We start from the raw sequence: 20,805 nt of genomic DNA, 5'->3' as shown, positions 1-20,805 counted from the left end.
CTGCCACTACTTAAAGCTGAGTGGATCTACCCCTCACCTCAAATATGATTAGGGAATTGTGCAAGACACTTACTAAGTCTCATGCCGAAACACCTCTGTCTATAAAATTGTCCAGATGAGGGTTACTGAATTGGAAAGACTTGGCAGCTTTTTCCTTTCTGTAAGTGTAAGGCTTTGTACTTAAGTGTGGGTTTAACTACTGGCAGAGAAAGAAGAAAAGTGGAGAAATTGGGAATCTTGTCTTTAGAAAATGGATTTCTGAGTAGTTGCTGATATTGTTAGAGATGAACTGCTTCTGCATTTACTTAAACATTTCTTTGCAATAAGCACAGAAGCAGTTAATTTCAGTCCTCAAACCTTTCAACCCCCACTGATCTTGAAAGTTGTACTTGTGCAAGTGTACTTGTGCAAGTCTAGAGAGAGAAAAAAGTGGGTGCTGTGAAAACATGTTGATTGCTGAATGCAGAGAAAATTAAAGAATATGGTGCTTCAGCTTAAGCATAGGACTAGCACTTTTGTTAAGCCACGTCCTCATGGTACTGAAATGCTAGGAATATTTCCCTGACAAGCCTGTGGAGCCCTCTGGCTTACTCGACACAGACGTGCTGAGCTGCAGCTCTCTCTGGCACTTATTCCCCTCCAGATCAATGGAATGGGTAACACGAATGTCAGTGGAAGCTTTGAGTCAGACTTGGAGGATCCAAAGAACTTGAGGATGGAAAGGACTTGCTGGCTAATTCAGTCGGTGATTTTCTTTGGTTTGATGTGGGAGTGTGCATAATGTTTTGCTGGGCCTCCTGTTTTTCTCTAAGGGATCATTCCATAATTCAATAGCTATATTGGGAAGATTCCCTTATCATTCTGCCTCTGCCAGGATTATTGTAGCACCACAAGATACGCTTTCTTCTGCTTTATCCCTTTCTGCGTTCATTTCTAACACTTTAATTTCTCACCATTTAATGGTCCACTGTGCCGTATGTATTAAGCTGTTTCCTAGGCTTGTGTTTCACTAAGGCTATTCATTGCCCTATCAGACTGCTGCACTTTGCTTAAATGTTTCTGCACATTCAGGTGTCCTTACAAAGACATTATATGGAGACAAGACATCAAGCTTGTTTACTGAGCTCTAGTGTTCAGTAATTCACTTATGAAATAATGCACTTTACAAAGTACTGCCAAGCAAAACTTACTACTAAAACATGCTCTTTCTTGCAACTGACCGTGTAAGACAAATGATCCTTTTATTTGCTGTGTGTTATGTTCCATTTTTCCGCTAACTGAAGAAACGGTACCTTCTATCAGGCAGGCTCTGCTCCCTAGGCTAAGTTGCCTTTGTGCATGGAAAGGAATAGAACAAAATGAAATGGTTGTCAGTGTCAAGTCCTGCAAGGCCATCTGTCTTAGACTTGCTTATCTGGGATTAGAAATCCTGGATAAAAGTACTGAGTGGTTCAGTTCAGATATTTCTTGTAGGAATTGTTTGTACTTCGATTATTTTTCCAGGTAATCTTTAAAAATGCAGACTTACAATAACAAACTGTAGTGATTAATCATAATCAGTGTTATGGCAACCTTTTTAAGGAAGTATAGTGTCTTTACTTTTGTCTTTATCATAAGCCATGTGAAATTTGTGGCAAAACGTAATTTTCAAGAAAGCTAAACAGCACTTAAATTACCTTGTTTTAAGACCTGTTTAAGATGCCCAGCTGTACTGTATACATTGGAAACTGAGAGTATACTTTAGACCTGAACTGAGACCTGAAGCTAGTTTCATGTTACTACTTAAGACATTCTTCTAACTTGGTAGTACTATATTGCCTAAGTGGAAATAATCAAAGCTTATGCTTTTTTGTGTTAAAATGAAGCTTTGTTCATCACATCAGAAGTGATCTGTGAGGTAGGTATTGATGGAGTAAAAGGCATGGATCTCTGCAAAGCTGTTCTTTTGATGTAAGACTCTGCCATTTTGGAAAGAATTAAAAAAAGACTTTGCACTTACCAACTCTATTTCATGACACTACAGTTTCACTGGATACTGTTCTAATATTAATTGAAAAAGATTGCTGAAATCTGATGTGCAAATTCCCACCTTTCCTTCATTAGCGAAACGTAGGGGTTTTGAGAATTGTCTGCATTTTATTTATAAATGTATTTTCATCTAATACTTCCGCATTCTTGAGACTAGTAAATACTGGTTAGTTATATAATTAAAAATTTATTTATTTTTTAAATGCTGGCTCATGGCAAGCCAGCACTTGCAGTATGATCACAAAGAAGCCTGGGCTGTGCAGCCGCTTGGCTGGTTTGATAGACAGGATGTTCTCCTGGCTTTGGGAAGACATTTGCTTGCTGAGGAATCATTTGGAAACTTTTCCATTGTCAAACTTAGTGTTTGAAAGGGTTTTAAGATTTTTTTTGTAAATATGTCTGTTTTTAAAGAAGTCTAGAGACAGCAGTATTGCCAAAGAAATTTCAACAGGATTGCACAATGTACAAGTTGGATCAAAACTTTGTCCCAGTTGTGTTTCTGGCAATGCTTCATGTGCTAAGCAGAACATTTTCAATTATGTACAGCATGCTTATCTATGCCTGATGAGAATGCATTCAAATTTTGTAATCTTCAACGTGGAACAAAGCATTCTTAGTGTTACGTTGGGCTAATACATTCCTAATACCAAGAATGCCAGTAGTAACAACACCTGTAAAATGGTATAGCAACTCCAAAATAAACTTAAATAATTGTATTTATTCCTTCTCTCACTTACTAGCCTTCTGAATTCCTTCAGTTGGCAAAAGGTTGCCTTCAGGAATTGTAGGAAATGTCATCTTATGGACAACAGGAATAGCCCCAAAGTCAGTGTATAAAATACTGGCATAGGAGCCAGGGATTCCTTACTCTTTATCTCCTGTTCTGTAGAGCAGCATGCGTTGCTTTTGTGGCTCAGATGACATGTTTTTCTGAATGACAGAGCTCTTCAAAATGCTTATTGTATTGGCTTTCATAGCGGACTCTTGCCCAGAGATTTTAACTGGTGAAGAGTTAAAATAGTACTGGAGTGGAGAAGGGATGTCTAGCTAAAATGTGATCTTAATATTTTTTAATTTTAAACATCTGAAGATAACACATTGTCAATACAGTTTTTCTATTTAAGAACTTAATTGAAAAATATCTGTGGGGGTGAATATATATATTTATATACACACATATATATACACACATGTAATCTTACTCTTTCCAAGATCACTTATTTAGTACCTCTGAAACGGAAAGCTATTGGCAGTGCTGTGAATCAACTATAAACCAAGAACTCTAAAACCTACAGAGGAATCTTAGGTGTTTTTTTTGATATCTGATGCAGTTTTGTCATGTTATACATGCAAATTAATGCAGGAAGTTTTGCAGTTTCACTTGTGCACAAGACTGTTTTATTGCTGCCTTTGTGGTATTTGAGTAGTGAATGTTTAACCCAGTTATCTTACTGCACATCAGAGCTGCCTTCATTACTCTCCATCCAAAGAGTAGAAATGTTTCCCTTCCCCAGGAATTTCCCTGGCCTCAGGCTCTCTGCCTGGCTGAGGCACCAACACAGGGACCTGCTGGGTATGGTGGAGGGCAGTCTGGAGAGCTATGAAACTTTTTATTAAGTTGGCCTTGTTTGTGTATGCCAAACTCTTTAAGTGAGGGGTGCTGTGTTACGTAGCTAAATTGCACAGAAGCCTGTCTGAGACCTGGCTGATAGCCTCTGAAGCAGCACCCGTACAAGGCTCTGCATGTAAAATAGAAAAAATAGTTTAAGTACAGTTTCTTTTGTCTCTCCACTTAAGACTGAATTAGGAACATCTTTCCATTTCGCCCACTACTCTTGACGAAGAGGTGGGTGGGATTTATTTTACACCTCTGATACTCAGCTCCTCACAGAAACCACCTGTGCTGGGGCGGACCTTGCTGAAGGCGCTGTTAACTGTCACCATCAACTGCTGAGTCCATTCAGTCTGGACCTGCTAGAAGCCTTTACAAGTTGAAGGCAATGTTTTCACTCTTTAAATGAGATAGCCAAGTATGAAGCTATTTCTACAAATACTAGGTGAGGTGTCACCTTTTGCTGGCTGGCTAATGAACAGCCTTCCTGCGTTTCCCCCCTACCCTTCAGTGGTTGATAATCATGGTCTGTACGAATTGGTACGCTTAACAAATGGCTCTTGATTGTGACCAAATGCAACTAGCTGGTTTGGGGTGATTAATGTGTCATTTATTCTCATACACATACTGTGACTATCAGATAAGTAATTTTAAAAAATTACAATATTTACAGTGTTCTGGTATTTATCAAGATGAAACAAATACACTGCTTTAAATGATGCTTGATTTCTAGCTTTGAGGATGTATTCGCTTGCTGTTCAAACTTCAGTCAAAGGGCTAATAGTTACTACTTAATGCTAGAGTAGAATAGCTGCTGAGTAGTGAAGTCTGTGCTGTTTATCAAAACATGGACATGAGTGATGGCTGTTGTGCCTAGATAGCCTCCTTGAAGAAAAAGCATGGAGGTGTTTGTATTTTGCCTGTTCACTTGTGTAATATAAAATAGTATCACTGTAGACTGAGTGTTGCAAAAGAAAAATAATGAGTTGTCTGCTCTCTTCTCTTTCAGACTATCATTTTACTCTGGCCATTCTTCGTTCTCCATGTACTGCATGCTCTTCCTAGCAGTAAGTATGCTCTTTCCATCTAAATGGCAACAAAAAGTCTGTTAGTTACCTAGTACAAAATTGAAATATTCAGTTGGCTGCTTTGCGCAAGGGACACTGCTTTTGTAGGATGCTTCTCTGAGATAACTGAAGATTTCTCGATACGAGTTGTAAGGGAATGCTACTGACATGGGAATAAGAAGTAGAATTATGTTCAATATGCCTAAAAATACTTTATGGTAGTCGTGTTGTGTGTCTTGTCTAAAATTAACTTGGTGACAGTGGGCTTCGAAAATATGCTACTTAAATTTAGTTATATTGAAAGTATTGCAAGCCATATAAAAATATATAGTAAGATATGTCTGACTTAATGAAACATGCAAATCCCATTTTAAAAAACAACTAAATTTAACCCCTGATCAAACGTGGGTGGGCCCATAAACACAAAACAGCAGATGAACTTGAATTTTTAAATTCCTTTTAATTTTCTTCTGTCTTTTAGGGGCAGGGAGGTAGAGTGAGGGGAAATGATGGGACAGATCTGTCTCTGGAAGTAAATACTAATTATAAGATCAGTTCACTAATGCTTCAGTTGGAGCATAATATATTTCAGTTCAAATTGTTCCATGTCAGCTAGGGCAAATTATTTTCACTCCTAGGATAAGCTTCGTAACACTGAAAGATTGATTCGGTTGTTCTACCCCTGCTAATTTGCAACACAGAAGGTATTAAACAACTTTGTGCAATTGTTGTTAATGTAGTTGTAAAATGAAGCTCTAGTCCTGGGTGTAAATTGCTAACATAATACATACATACCAGGATCTTCGCAGATCCCGGATTCAATTTGCCTTCTCATTTTGATTGCATTTTTGATTTTTTTTTTTTGCTGTCTCTTGGTAATAGTATAATATCCACAGCTAGTGGACAGATTATTCAAAATAAACGAAAAAACCCTCAACCACCTATAAAAAGGGGTGGCTCTTAAGTATGACATCGGTCTTTTCTAACTTTATTTTAAAATAAAGCTTTATCAGAAGCTCAGTGTTCAGCTTGGATCTATCATTGCAGTTTGTTTACGGCTAAACATCTTTAGTTCTTCTCCCCTCTCTTACCTGCCTTTATCTAATGTAGATACAAAGAGTTTGTAAGTTAAATCCTGGGTTTGACTAGAATATAGTGCAACTTCCTATCTGTCAGCTGCTTTTTTTAAAAGAAAATGAAGTGTCTCTACTTGCTCATTAGGACTGGCAGTCTCCAAAATTATATAGGTCCACTTGTGATATAAGCCCAAAAACAAAACTACTATCTCCATAGTACAGTGGAGCAATTACTGCTATATGGTAACCTGATACTGATTTGCTCCATCGGGTTCAGCCATACCCTTCTGATCCAACTTCTCCGTGCATGGTTTTGTTGAGCAACGTGGGAATGTGATACTGCCACCTCTCAGAAGCACAGGCTAGAGACAAGAAAATACTTGCTGGGTGTGTGGCAATGAGTATGGCTTGTAATTTATACTGACTGGATTACAGTCATTTGGCAGGGATGTGAATCTGTCTGAACTTTTACCTCTGTCACATGTATATGTAAGAGTCCTGCTTGCTGCAGCCTGGGGAAATAGTGGTGGTCAGGAGGACTTCTCAGCTGGTACAGACTGAGAGAAAGGAGTTGCTATTTTTAAACCTTGCATCTGTTAATTAAAACCTGTGTGTGTCCTGGCTGCCTGCATGTTACACCCCCCGCCCCCCTTGCTGTAATAGTGAGGCCATCTTTAGTTGAATACAATATAATAGAAGATGTGCTGAACAGCTTGGACTGCAGACCTTGGTTGTTTAACCTACTAGGATTTGAAAAAATGCAGCCTTTGGCGAGGAAGTCAAGAATTCTGTATTTTGAACACACTAACTTCATGTGGGTTGAATAATGCTTTCTGTAGTTGCCTGTGGCATGTTTTTTGAATCCATACAATGGAGCTTGTGTGGAGAGTTCCTGAGCAGGCAGCTATGAACCTTACCTGTCTTGGGGCTTTGTGTGTGTGAGAGCTTCACTATTAGCAACCTTCTGCATGGGGGAGAGGTGGGACAGTGGAAGTCAAATCCATCCTCTGTGTGCCACTTCGAAATGCTGTAAATCCAGACCTTCTGTCAGTCCTGGTTCAGCAATGAAATAAAACTTGCTGTGGCTCAGCATGCTGCTGCAGAAACTATCTTTCAGTTCTGTAGTAACTGCGAGACAACACAGCTTTACTTAGCTCCCTTAAACTAGAGGGCTATGAATGTCTTTAACAAATGTCATGTTAGGAGTTAAACATTCTAAGTGTTTTATTGGAGATAAGTTAGTTATTCCGTAAACCTGTCAATGAGTAGCCAGAACCCTGGCTGGAGGAGAAGGCATTCCTCTATTCCTGCACCCCAGTTTTTTGTCTTGTCTCTGGCTGAGCTTGTGCACAGTACAAGTAAGAGGCTTTGTGGAGATTAGACTACTACTTTCTTCTGCCCTGTAATAAGATTATTCATCCAGAAACTGTTGGGAGGCCCTCATAGGGACATCTGAAAAAGGTTAATGACTCCTGTGCAGGATGTCTTTACCTTGCTGATTAACACAGCATTACTGCATACAAACCTTTGCATTGAATGTGGTCTTTTTAATTGAGAAAAAGAAGAAAAAGTACAGCTGTCTTCAAGCAGACAGCTACTGCGGGATGGTGAGGAAAACCACTTTCTAACCCCCCCCCTTGCCCACGTGGCAAGGCAGAGTGCTGCCTCTGGCTCTAAACCAAACCTGTGGCACTTGATAACCTGTTCGTTAACTGAACTCTGATGCTGGCTTCATCTGCTCTTTGCACACTTACTCCAGCCACAGACTGAGTCATGAGCAGGACAGAATCGTTAACATGTGGTGTTACTCATAGGCGGTATTAATCATAACTAGAGGCTAGCGTGCTGCTTTCTGGAGAGGCTGGAGGAGTCTGCCATGTGTGCATACTGCGGAAAGCATACTCTTAAACGTTACTTGCTGAACACGTGTACTGTGTCACGTTAAGCATTTCAAAAATGAGGGAACATTTTGGGGGAATCAAAGGGGAAATTATCTCTGCCTCAGACAGCACAAACAGTGCAGCCGTGAAATGAGAGATGCTTGAAGTGTGTGGCTTAAATAAAGCCACCTGGCCAAATACTAGGCAAAGTAGTGAAATACTTCTGAAGCTTCAGTTACTTAAAGCAGAATTGCTGAATTAGAAACAAGTTAAATTGAAGCTTTTTTCTGTTCTGTGCACTTGCACATGATGGATTAAAAATGAATGTGAGGTGGTTTACCAGCACTTTCAAATGTTTTACATGCTTTAAACCTTTGGTAACGTGAGAAATTCCACAAGTCTCAGTAGGAACTATGGTATCTGAGTTGTGACTGCATGACTTTGCATTTTTTTTCTCCCTGTACCAGCAATTTTGAACATAATCCTGTGCTGCATGTCCCACCTCATAGCGAGGGCAGTACGTGGAAACACCTGACAGCTCAGGCTTTATATTTAATGTGATGGAAGTTGTTGCCAAAAACTGTAAGTGGTAGGTGCTGCTGGGTGGGTGTTTTTTTTAAAAGTTCCTCTCTTATGGATGTTGTGACTTTAATGTCTCTGCGGGCTTCATTACCATGGAAGCAGGGATTTTGTCTAGATGGACTCTCATTTTCTTGCTTCAGGAGCATATAGAAGAAAATGTGCGATTTAGTTCAGAAGTAAGGATAGAAACTGAAAACCTTAAAATTCCAAATTGAAAAAAACATAACTTTAAATTAAAAAGAGCTAAAGAAGCATGAAAGAATATTGTGCCACATGTACTGTTCAAAATTAATAGTCTAAGCAAGCACATATCTGGGAATTGCAGCATTTCTCCTTAGTTTGGCTTTTGGTTTGTGGGACAGCATTGGAGAGCAGAATTTAACTTTTAGCTTCAGGAATGGAAATACTTACTTGGCATGTAATTTGGGCTCATGTCTTTCTGGGAGGACACAAATAACCTTTGTTCCCCAGCGTTTATAGTTACTTAATATTGTCTTAGGTTCCTTGTAGGAGCAGCGTTCACCTTCCATGCATGTAGCAGTCAAGCTTTTAAAGGTTTTCTAAATAAAAGGAAAGTGTCTGTGATACCATATCAATTTATATACTTACATAAATAATAGCAGCTTCATTAAGCTAGTCCCTGCCTAAAGCCTTTTCTAGCAAACTGTATTGAATCTACATTTTGTTATCACGCTTGAATTCTCGGTGTGCTTATATGCGAAATCTCTACTTGGACTGGTCTCCTGTAGTTTGCTGTATGTGGCTATCTGGCTCTAAAACAGAAGCAAGGGCAGTGCCTAGTGCAAATCACTGTGGCACCTGTCATTGTGAAAGGAGGTTTGCTCATCTGCAGAGTAAGGAGAAGAATGTGTTAATGCTGTTTCATAGAACACTTACCTGACAAGTTCTAAAAGAACGGTAATACAATAGAAATGTGTGGGTTTTGAGTAACTTTAGGGAATGTTAAATAGTTTATATAATCTACCCATTTAAATAAGCAGTAGTGTATATCACTTACCATTCTTACAGTGTAGAGATCACCTCTGCATTTTTAACTGGATGTTATGTTGCCATGTACCTGTAAAAAAAGCCCTTGTGTCTAGCTGGACCAATTTAAGACCTGCGTTTTCAGCCTACTTCAAGGTTAGACTTACAGTTTCTTCTAGTTTCTAACTCATTGGTGTATGGAATGAGTGAAACCACAGAAAAAATCTGCTTGCAGACTGTCAGACCAGGAAGTTGTGATGGGGAATGTATTTTGAGATTCATTTGGCAGAGCTAGGTGGGTCAGTTTGGGTCCAGACGGAGCTGTTATCTCTGGGATGCTTTTGCCAACAACAGCTTCGTGGGAAACAAGAGGGAGTTTGAGCCTCAACAGTATGTGAGAACCCAGTGACCTAATAATAGATGCTGGATCCCAAATTGTCTCTGTCTTCCCCTCCCCCTGCTGCTCCTTTCCTTTCACAAACAGCTGGCACAATCTCTCCTGTATCAACAAAACCCTTTTATCTTGGCTTGGAGAATGGGAGTGTGAGTATAGTTGAACACCTTTTCTAGCAATGTCCAAGTGACCAAACTAGCACCGTTCCCCTGGCAAGGCAGATGCTGCAGTTAATCTTCAACTTATATCTATTTTTTTAAAACTTGTGTCTGAAAGCTATTGTAAAATAAAATGCTAAATGCATACTGTCTTCAGTAGGGAGAATGACCCTGCTGCAGCTGTGGCAGTTGGCAGAAATGAGTGTGGCCCTGAGGATCAGGTTGCTGTAATGGAGTCTGCCTTGGCTATAGCTGGCCTGGGCACTTCCCTGCCTGTACCTAACCTGGGATGAAGAACAGGGCTGCAGAAACCCAGGCAAGCTGCCCTGCTATTCTGGGGACAGCAACATGTTTGTGTCGCTTAGACTTGGGACAAAAGGGGATGACGAATCTTTGCACAATGTAACTTGAGTGGCTCTTAAGCTCTCCCACAGTTCATTGGGAAAGAACATTCTGTGTGTCCAAAGACACGGGGAATTACAGATGATGACGGGAGAACGACTCGTGTTTTGGTGACCTGGGCTGACAGCCTTCTTTTGCAGAGGGATCATAGGCTAAACACAAGTGAAAGCAGGGTTTAGGCTGCTTTTTTACTCTTACCCTTAAATGTGCCAGTTGAGCTTTGCTCTTGAAATCTCTTACTTTGTTTATGTTGGGATTGGAGGTTGAGTGAAAAGCACAAGAATAAGAGCCTGGGAGCCTTTCACACAGTATTTTAGGTATGTCTGTTTGCATGACAGTATTTCTTTACTTTCCCAAATGCTAGTGACTAGAGCTACAGAACAGTCCTTAATGTGTTCCTGCCCACATGAAAGTTGAGGACTACCTAATCTTCAAAAACTAATGAAAAGACATTTGTTACTGAAAATGTTTTGTTTGGCTGTAGCTGTGAGTAGACCAAGCATCTTACTTGAAGCAGAGATGAAAAAATAAAGGGTAACTGGTGATGCTGTGAGGCTCAAGTATGGTGATGGTTGTGCTTTTACTTGTGTGCACTCTTAGTATGGTATTTAGACTTTTTAATAGTAAGCAAACAAAGCAAAATGACTTCTCCATAGTTTGCTTGTGAGTTGCAGCTGTCAGTAGTGATAAGATTATTGTGAATTGGCTCCTATAGGACTGAGCAGAAGGCAATACCTTGCAGTGCGTGCTTTTCTGTGACTTGGTAGACACAACAGAAAAATACTTACTCCAAAGTAGAAGGAACACATTTAGGTTTTCTTTTCATCACAAGAGATCCAAGTGTTAACATCTGCAATGGAATAAAATGTTACTGTTTATCCTGCTTTATGCTAAAATGATGTCAATAAACAATTCTGCAATGTACAGCCAAGTTGAGGCTGGAGGATTAAAAACACAAAAGCCACTATTGTCCAGTGGGAAATGTCTGTACAAAATATATGATTGATTGTACTTTTGATACTGAATTGACAGTTGGTCTATTACTAGTTAACAGACAAGATTTTTTTCCCATTGGACAGCAGCATGCAGCTATCGTAGAGACCAAACTGGTACATATTCTGCTTTTTCTCCCTAGTCTGGTCATTTTTTTCCCCTTAATTCACCTGTCCAATGGATCAGTTCCCTGTACCAGCTCACTGTAGGGCTATTCAAACATACGAGCTGGCACAGGGGAGTCAGCAGGAATATAGGGTTAGAGTAAAAGGGATAGACCACCCCTTTGAACAGCAGACCTGATACTCCTCTGCATTGAAGTGACTACAGACCTATATCCTTTTCCTTCACTGGAAGGGGAGAAATTAATTTTGAAATGTTGCTTCTTTTTCCTTTGTTTTCTGCCCAATAAAAATAAAGAATGGATAATACTGCAGCCATACCAGGGATCATCAATATGTATTTATTAAGAAAAGGAGGAGATCTCATTAAAAAGGGAAAATAAACTTAGAACTCCCCCCCCCCCCCCCCCCCCAAGAACTCGAGCTCATAAGTGACTCATGAATTCTGCTACATCTCTATACTGGTTTTATAATACAATTTTCTGTTTGGATGCGAGCCTGTTGTGTTTAAAATTATGTGGGATAAGCATTATCCATTGTTTTAGAGTGGTTTCGAGGATTCCTCAGAAAGGTAAACACACATACACAGACTACAAGGAAAAATAAAAAAACCCAAGTGTTTTATTAACTACAGGCATGCATTACACTAAGGCTATCTTGCAAAGCAATTGTCTTACTGACCCGAGGACCATGAGGAAGATGGACTGTCTTGGGTTGTCTTGCACCATGCGCTCAGCCCAGCAGTCAGTAGGTGTCAGCTTTACGGGGTGTCCCCACAGAGGCAACAGTGACCTTGCCGTACACTGGCCCACTGCTCTTCAGGAAATCCCAATATTTATACATTTGCAGAGGAATGCATTTCGACACACGTGATCAGTGGGTGCCGAAACACATCTTGGTTGCCGACTCTAAACATAGGGAGCCTGTGGCGCATGTGCCTGTTGGTCAGGCGCACTGCATGCGCCATAGCCATCCCGTCTGTTGGTTCGTAGGCTTTGTACACGCGGCATATTACCATAATCCAGCAGTCATGTATCAATCATGCTCAAGCCGATAGCAAGATGTTATAAGGCAAGCAAAATTATGAAGTGTGCTTTGTATTCCTCCACCGCTACATGTCCTCCCTGTATTGCTCAGCCTCTTTATCTCTATGGTCAGCATTTCAAACACTAGACAATAAACCATCTGTTTTCTTGTGCTGACTGCGGTTTTCTCAGCTATCTACTTCTCACCCGATGTTGTGGTTTTCTCAGCTATCTACCTCTCACCCAGTGTCCATCTACGGACCAAAATTCCATCTTTTATCCCTTCCATACACATCCATATTAACATCAAACTTAACATGTAACAAACTGCACAGTGATTTCTGATTTGCACAAAGTGTCTTGTTAGTTGATGCCTAGAGCTCTGTGTTTATTCATAGATATGGTGCTTAGAGCTATAAACCAAGCCATTGCACTTGTATATAATATTTGCATAAGCACAAGATTGTATATGACAGGTTATTTCTCAGCACATCTTGTGGCTCTTGGCCCCTGTTTTGTGCTCAGACTGCAATTTTTAAACTGTTCCCTGGATTTCTTACACTTCCTTGAATTCTAGAGTTTGTGCTAGCTGGAATACAATGAATAGCTTTTATACAAAACTATTTGAATAGCTTTTATACAAACTAGCTTTTATACAAAGGAATCTCTAAAGTTTCCTGTAATATTCAGAAAGGTAAGAGCTATTTTGCAAGCCTTCACAGAAGAAGTAGAAAGCTTGAAAGAGCTCTGAAGGGGGCTTCTTTCTCTCTCTCCCCTGTTGCCTAGCCTGAGCAGGGCAGAGGTTTCTTGGTCTGTACTGCTGAATTGCTGAGCAGGACTGGAGCAGGGAGATGGCAGATCATGCATCTGTCTAAATGTTAATTTTCTGTTGCTTTATAGCATTATGCAAGAACGCAGGGTGAATGTCTCAGCTCTTTCATTCTCTTGGAGGATCTTGTTTGAATAACTGCTTGTATCAAGGATACTTGAGTGCAAACTGCGTCTTGTAGAAAAGTGTGTAGTACTGTGGTTACTGGAGGCTCCTCTCCTCACAGAAAGGCAATGATCCTTACTTGCTGATGGAGTTGGAGGGTGGATAGTTCCTTTGGCGCTCTGTGCATCTACTCAGCTTCCTAATGGAAGACTTCACAGTCTTAGGATTAGGAGCCAGGGGATTGTGTCCTGTATGGATACCCCAAGGATATCCTTAGAAATGTAATTTTCTTATCCTACAAATAAATGTGCCTGGATTCTCAGCCCTTATGCCTAACGCCAGGTCTCCTAGAGAATTTTGCCCTGTCTTTTATCATATTAGTTGCTCTGAGGCTGTTTTTTCTGAAGACATTCAAACAGTGGTGCCTCCTGTGCTTTCCCTTTTTCCTTCCATCCCTGCCTCATTAACAAAACCACAAAAACACAGTATGTCCATATCCCCTCCCTCCACCCCAGAAATCCCAAAGCCAACCGCATGCATATGTACACACACTTGAGGTGGCTTATGCATTACCATTTCGGTTCTTGGTTTGGGAAGAATCCTTATGGTGGATTTCCACAGCACTCATTACTGTTTGTGGCTCTGGGAACTTTTTGGGTCAGCAGACTTGCTTCGAAGTACCAGCTTTTCTAACTGTAGTCAATAGTGGATTCAGATACTAATTATAACTGCAGTAGGATCTTGTGCCTGTTTAGAGCAAAACAGTAATGAAATAGGGCTTTTTCTTAATGCTCAGACAGATAAAAAGCCAAAGTTAGATGTGACTAATAGTAAATGCTAAGTAAAGTAAATGCCATTTACTTGCCCTCTCTGAAAACTTGTATCAACTGCTGTGGTCTCTCAAAGTAGGGCTTACTTCATAAGACTTTCTGCACCTTTGTTTCTCCCCCAGACTCTTACTACTTGTACTCGGACAAATTGAGAAGTGTTCTCATTTCCCTGTTGTCACAGGGGAGTTTTCTCTCTAGGAAAACCATATTCTCACTCTGTTATTAAGTTCACGATGCTGTGAGTATATTAGGATTGAGGAATAATGAGGAAATAAGAGGGAAAATAGGTACATCTCCAAAGGGAGTGTGCTGCTTTTCCTTGGGACAGAACAGGACACCTGTAGGAAATGCAATTACTAGGGCCTTTTAATATCAGGAAACATAAAATCCTATTGAAGAAAATCCATTTTTGAAAAGTAACAGAACAAATCAATTGGTACAAGTAAAACTCTTTTAACTGTGTGGGGGGAAGAAACCCCAAAACTTTCTTCCTTCCATTCTTGAAGGAGGACTTCCCATACCTTAATAGGCAAAATATTTTGCAGTACAGAATTTTTGTGTAATAGGATTTTGGAAAAAGCTGAGAAGGTATTGAATGAAAAATGACGAAGGAGTCTTAAGTATTGAGACTAAATATCTGAAATAGGACCTTGGTTAGTGGAGTGAGTAGGTTTTGGTAGATTTGAAATAATTTTGTGCCCTTAAGGTGGGGATGTGAGATGTGAGCTGTTGAGAAATTTTCTTGTGAAGCTGCATGGTTATACCTCCAAAAGTCCATCTAGGAAATAAAAGTCACTGTACTTCAAAATTAGGTAGGCAGGCATGTGTATATGTATATTATTTGCTCTTCCACCAAAGCAGTATTACTTGAAAGCTATGCTAGAAATGTTAAGAGTAGCAAATAATTCTCCAGTTGCAGAGACCCTTCCATTCATGGCTGTGGCTTCTTGCAAGAAGCCACAAAGTGGCTGTGAGTTTCTCTTCATTCCTGTGTGTATTTTTAGAAATGAAGTACTAAACCATAGATTAAGAAGAAACTTGATTCAGGATGTGTGTGGTGTAGAGAACATATTTTCATTACAGAGTAAGCATTACCTAGTAGGGAAAAATGTTGGAGATTATTTAATCTCATTACAAGAAAGTTTCTATAAAATCCTTTTGTGTACTTTAAAAAGAACAAACAAAACAAACATGAGAAACGGCGGGATGGAGGAGTGGAGAAATAGATCATAGATGAATGATATTACTGAAGGATCAGACAGATGCTCAGAAACAGGATAGCAGGGAAGCTAGCATGGTCAAATAGCTGTCACTGATAGGAGCGCGTTGCTGCCAAACAGCTGTGGATGCTCCTGCTGTGCTCATAGGCTCACAAATATATTTCTCAGCACCAAGTGAAATGCTGGCAAGGGGCGTTACAGTAGTGTAACCAGATGACGTTTCCTAAAGTTCCTGCTCCTTCTGCAGATTACAAGTTTTACTTGTAAAGCTTACTCCTTTCTAGCAAAGAGGCTTTGGTGGGGAGACAGGCAGGGATTTGCTCTGTTTCCCTTTAAGCCTGTGCTGTAAATGACTTCAGAGAAGAGCAAAAGAACCTGAGGCACATGCTGTGCGGGGAACCGGGAGGGGTTCTGTAAACAGTCTGAAGTCATTGTCCTTTGTTAGTCAACAGGGTCAAAATAGTATTAAATGTTAATGCAGTGTAACACCAGGACATCTCTATATTGTGCATACAATGCTCTATATGGAGTAATACTATATAAAGGACTCTTGGGCATACTTCTGGTATCAACCTTGGTTTATATTTAATAGAATTATGAGGCAAAAGCTCCTTCCTCTCTTTGGCTGCTTTATTTTCTGTGTGGTCCTGCTGGCCTGTTTCAGCCCAGACATGTCACTCTGGTCTTTCCAGGAGTGAGTGATGGTAGTAGGAGGACTCTTTTGAGGGGAGCATGACTGCCTGAGCCTATTAATTGAAGTTACCTGCTTAAAAATAACATGAAATTTGCCATTGCAGCAGCTGGCTAATAAGCAATTACTCTCAACTGAACAAAAAAATAACAGAAAACCAGTTGTAAGCAGAAGTACAGCTGGTGGTTCTGAAATGAAGCACAGTAGTGATCAGTGTCACTGACGCTTACCCGTGGTATGATTTCTCACCCTTCTCATGCCTAGTGTTAGAATAATATAAATTCATCTGCTGGCAGAAGGTGGAAGAAGGGCTTTGGGCATTTCCTGTACAGCTACTGAAGTTGGTGTGAAGAAGCACCTAGAACTGATGAAGTCTGTAGCCAACTGCATGCGTTCTGCAGGTGATAAAGCAGCTCCAGATCTTATTTATGATTGGAGATTACTCTCTTAGTATGGAAATGAACTCTTAATGTAAATGTTAAATCCAAGTTTCTTGTTTGACGCTTTGTCAGGCAGAAAGAAAATCTGAATACATGATGTGTAAGGGAGATGGAAAGACTATTTCATTGCTCATTTGATGATGTTGGCTGGCATCTTTCCAAGTTTGCTTTTTGTGTGGCTTGCCTCACTTTCTTCCTCTGTTCAGAAGTAAACCTGGTTTCTCACCTATCTGCAGTTGCATAACCCTTTTCTTTCTAATACCACTATACATCTTTGCCAACTACCAGAAATGCTTACATGGAAAAAACTTTATTACAGCAAGGTATTTTTAGCTGTCTTAAGCCGAATTTAGTGGGAATAGGGAAAGAGGAAAGAACAGCCAGTATCGAATCATCAGCCAGCTCTTTTTAGGCTACCAGCATGTGGACCTACCTCTGCTCCATTTGGCACGCAGGTAGTGTTCTGGTCTACTGTTGGTAAATCCAGAAGTAGTATTAATATAACACCATTAAAACACCTTTTGTTGAAAGAACTGTGTGACAGCTAATTTTTGAAGTGTCTCAACAGTATTTTCCCTAGTGGTGAAATTAAGGTCCTCAGAAATATGCAGTACCCACCACTTGAGGGGGAAAAAATTATTTTCTAGTTCAGGCTTAGCTGTAGCTTCTTCAGAGCCTGATTTCACCCTGACCTTGCTATTAAAGAAAACCAGTTATGGATAGGGTTGATCTTTGTGATGCTCCATTTATAGCTGAGTAAGTCAGCATGCCAAAATTAGGAGGTAAGTTACTCAGAGAAACCAGCCAACCATTCCCCAAATGTTTAACTTCGGAAAGTAGCACCTTTTGCATCTACAGTGCATGCTCTATGCCTGTATTTACATTGTAAATGTAATGCTTCTAAAAAGTAGCCATGACTTTTGAAGTTGGCAATGGAGGGATTTACCAGAAGTTTAGTGTGCTGTCTTAGTGCCTGAAGCCTGTGTTTTAGTTAGCTTCTACGATTTCTCAAGATTTTCAGTTAAGGTTTTGTATGCTCGACCTGAAGTTCCTAGATGGTACTGAAAAGATATACTTGAAATGTTTAAATATAACTTCTAACTGCATTGTTCTTCTCCGTAAATACGGTAACTATGGAGCCTTTTTTGGTGACAGGATCAAGTTCCAGAATAAATTCAGTGATGTTTACAGGGTGGATTTGGAGAAGCTCCTCTTACAGCTGAAATAAGAGGTCTCTGTCCTAGACAGACCAGAGAAGGGGACAAAAGCAGGGTCTTAGATTAGATGGGAAAGTAACAGGGTTCAATACTGTGAATTTGAGATAACACATCAAAAGCATAGATAACACATGACATAAACAGACCTGAGGGGAGAGGAAAAAGCATGGGAACTGCACACAGCCACTCGCTTACCAGAGTGTTAACATAGTTAATATGCAGCTAAAAAGGACTGGGAACAGATGGAGCTCAGTGAAATACACCAGTGACAATTGGGGAATGTGATCCTAGATGTTATCAATCATTATATCAGGTTAGTTCTGACACTGAACTGCAGCTGGATTATTATTATTATTGGTAATACTGAAGGTGACGGGAATTGAGGATAAAGTTAAAAACTTGTCAGCTCTATGTATAGTATATGTAAACTTTACTAAAGATGTTAACAGTCTTCCTGCTCAGAGCAAGATGGGGCTCCCTCTGTTTAGAGGACTATAAATTTGGATTGTTGCCAGCTTTTTTTTTTTTTTTGGTGTGTGTAAGGACTTACCTGTAGTTAATACAGGATTAAAATACCGGTTTGACTTCCACTGGATTCTTTCTAAGCCTTAAGGGGCTCTGGTATTACCAGTACCCGATTCCTGAAAATAGTAATTTGTCACTCTGGTACAAATTCAGCAAGTATGTCTATGATGTTGTTACGTAGTTTTATATAAAACATAAAGACCAACACTGACTATCAAACTCCGCCTTAGGGCATACTTGTGAGAGTATGTTCCATACTTGGAACATTTGTGGACATTATCATGTCTCTGAACACGAATTTCAATGCAACTCTTTGACTAGATCCAATGCTATTTTATGTGATGACTCCTTCTGTATTTACTGCATTTTATAACGATTTTTCTTTTCCTTTTAGCTTTACCTTCAGGCCAGAATGAAAGCAGACTGGGCAAGACTTCTACGTCCTACCCTACAATTTGCTCTTATTGCTGCATCTATCTATGTGGGTCTCTCGCGTGTTTCTGATTACAAGCATCATTGGAGTGATGTTTTAACAGGACTCATTCAGGGAGCAGTGGTAGCTGTGCTTATTGTAAGTAATTCCGGGGGGAGGGGAGGGGGGCGGGGGAGGCATGTGTAAACATTGTTTTTATAAACAGTGCCTCAAGAATTGCAGGTTGTGTTCAGAGGAAAGCAGACCTGTCTTCCTAATGCTTTGAAAATTGCTGGTGAGGGGCAACAACTCCTTGAACTGGGTGTAGCAATAGTACTTCGGGGAGTGAGGCAGGCTGTGGGCCAATGATGAGATAAGCCGCTGTTTTAGCTATTAGACAACATGAAATTGTCCCTGCCCAAAAGCTTTTTAAATAACCGAGATGGAAACAGTCAACTGCAAAACTGTGTGGGCCTCTATATAACCATACCTTTTGCTTCTAGCCAAATTCTACATCTCAAGTACAATAGTAGAGGAGAACCATGAGCAGGGCAAAAACAAAGGGCTTTAAGTATAAGGACAGCATTAAAAGTGTCTGCCTCTTCCAGCTTATACAGCCTGATTTTTTTCAGTCTGATGGGAAACTAAAACCCTTCACCATTTCTTGTGTGCATTTTGAGTGCTAAAAACAACCAGCATGTGAAGCTTAGCTGTACTGATGAGTGAAAAGCTGTCCCAAGGAACAGAGAATCAGCTAAACTTGGAGCTGCAGGCCTGGTTGACTTAGTGGCAGTGGTTGTGCTGGCTGTCACCAGACTGCCACAGTTGATTCATCCATGGGAAGGGACAGATCAGAGAGACTTCTGGTTCAGAGACATGAGCTAAATGAGGTCATACTGAAGAATTAGTTACCAAGAAGGGAGGCTCACCACATCCAAGATAAATGCTTTCTCAGCTGAAAGTCAGAAGGGTATGCTTCATTTAAAGACAAAGCTTTGTTTACTTGTTGCAATCAATCATCAAAACAAATCTTGGAGCAGCTCTGGGAAACCCTGTATGCTACATTAGCTGTTATTAAATGGCTGCATGTTGACTAAAACATAATCCTACACCTCATTCTTGTACAATCTCATTTACTAAGAAAATGAGTGCAGGGAATGAGAAACATCAGGGATTGAAGAGCTGAGGGCACTTTATTAGGAAAACAAGTTTAGTGAAGGGTGTTGGATGATGGAGAGGATATCAGAGATGATTGGTAATACAAGAATGAATAGAAGGTGGCATTACAGTGAACAGAGTTGAAAGGTGAGGAAATTATTTTTAAAAATAAAAACCCTAAACAAACAAAACCCTTATCTGAAAGAACTGAAGATGTCACCTCCAGAAACAGAGAGCTGAGGTAAGAAAGAGCATGTTTGGGCAGCAACTGCAAATGGAGCACTAAATTGAGTTGAGTGAATTCAGCATTAAGTGGAAGCTGAAACTCATCTGGTATGCAGCTGAAGCAGTATGCTGGGTCATCAGCCAGCCCCCAGTGTAGAAGATGATTTCTTCTGCTGCCCTAAACTGTGTTCTGCAGTTCTCAGGTTTGCAGTGGGAGGGGAAGAGGTGATGTTGGAAGGCAAGGGAACATGAGAGAAGGCTTGTCGTTTATTGCACTTTATGCAGCACTGTAGCCAGCACGTCTACTAGTATGACTTGCCAAGGAGAGGAATCCAAGCTTGGTTTAACCAGCTTTTAAAGAAATGCAAGTGAGAGTGACACTCCAGAGAATAACAGTTAACTATTTAACTATTTAACTATTGAACCTTCTTCCCCAGCTAAAGCACAAGCTTTCCTGTCCTGTTCTAAATAAATTACAGAATAAATTTACCCATATGTGCAATGTGGGCCCTCAGCAAGTGTATCTTGCTCCTTCATTTAGAGTTGTTCTGACTATGGCTATTGTGATGAAGCAGTGCCTGATAAGGCAGTTAAAACAGTTTATTGGCACACAAGCCTTGAATTTGGCTTAAACCGTCAGTGGCTAAGCGGTCAATGGGAGGGGGGGTAATAACTGGAGAAAAAGCTATTGAAAGAACAGATGCCAGAATTTTATATACTTCCTAGCAATTTTCTAATGTTTTAATCTGTTTAAGCTTTTCGCTAGTTTTGATCATGGAATTTACCTTCTGCAAAAGCTTTTACCCATTGTTTCAAAGACTTAAAAA

The 20,805-nt window shown here is 40.1% G+C and overlaps 1 protein-coding gene across 2 annotated transcripts in view; it reads left to right on the top strand.

The window, feature by feature from the left end:
- The window catches only part of PLPP1 (phospholipid phosphatase 1), a 69,986-nt gene that overhangs the window by 48,870 nt on the left and 311 nt on the right, over window positions 1-20,805 (top strand). For both annotated transcript variants that reach the window (XM_059833240.1, XM_059833239.1), the window contains exons 4-5: window positions 4,650-4,707; window positions 18,578-18,754. In XM_059833240.1, the coding sequence (XP_059689223.1) occupies window positions 4,650-4,707; window positions 18,578-18,754 (235 nt within the window). The remainder of the gene's footprint in view (window positions 1-4,649; window positions 4,708-18,577; window positions 18,755-20,805) is intronic.

This window comes from Gavia stellata, chromosome Z (genome assembly GCF_030936135.1).
Source record: "Gavia stellata isolate bGavSte3 chromosome Z, bGavSte3.hap2, whole genome shotgun sequence".
In the NCBI taxonomy this organism is placed as follows: Eukaryota; Metazoa; Chordata; class Aves; order Gaviiformes; family Gaviidae; genus Gavia; species Gavia stellata.
The sequence above is the reverse complement of the archived record's forward strand: the minus strand, read 5'-3'. Positions and strand labels throughout refer to the sequence as shown.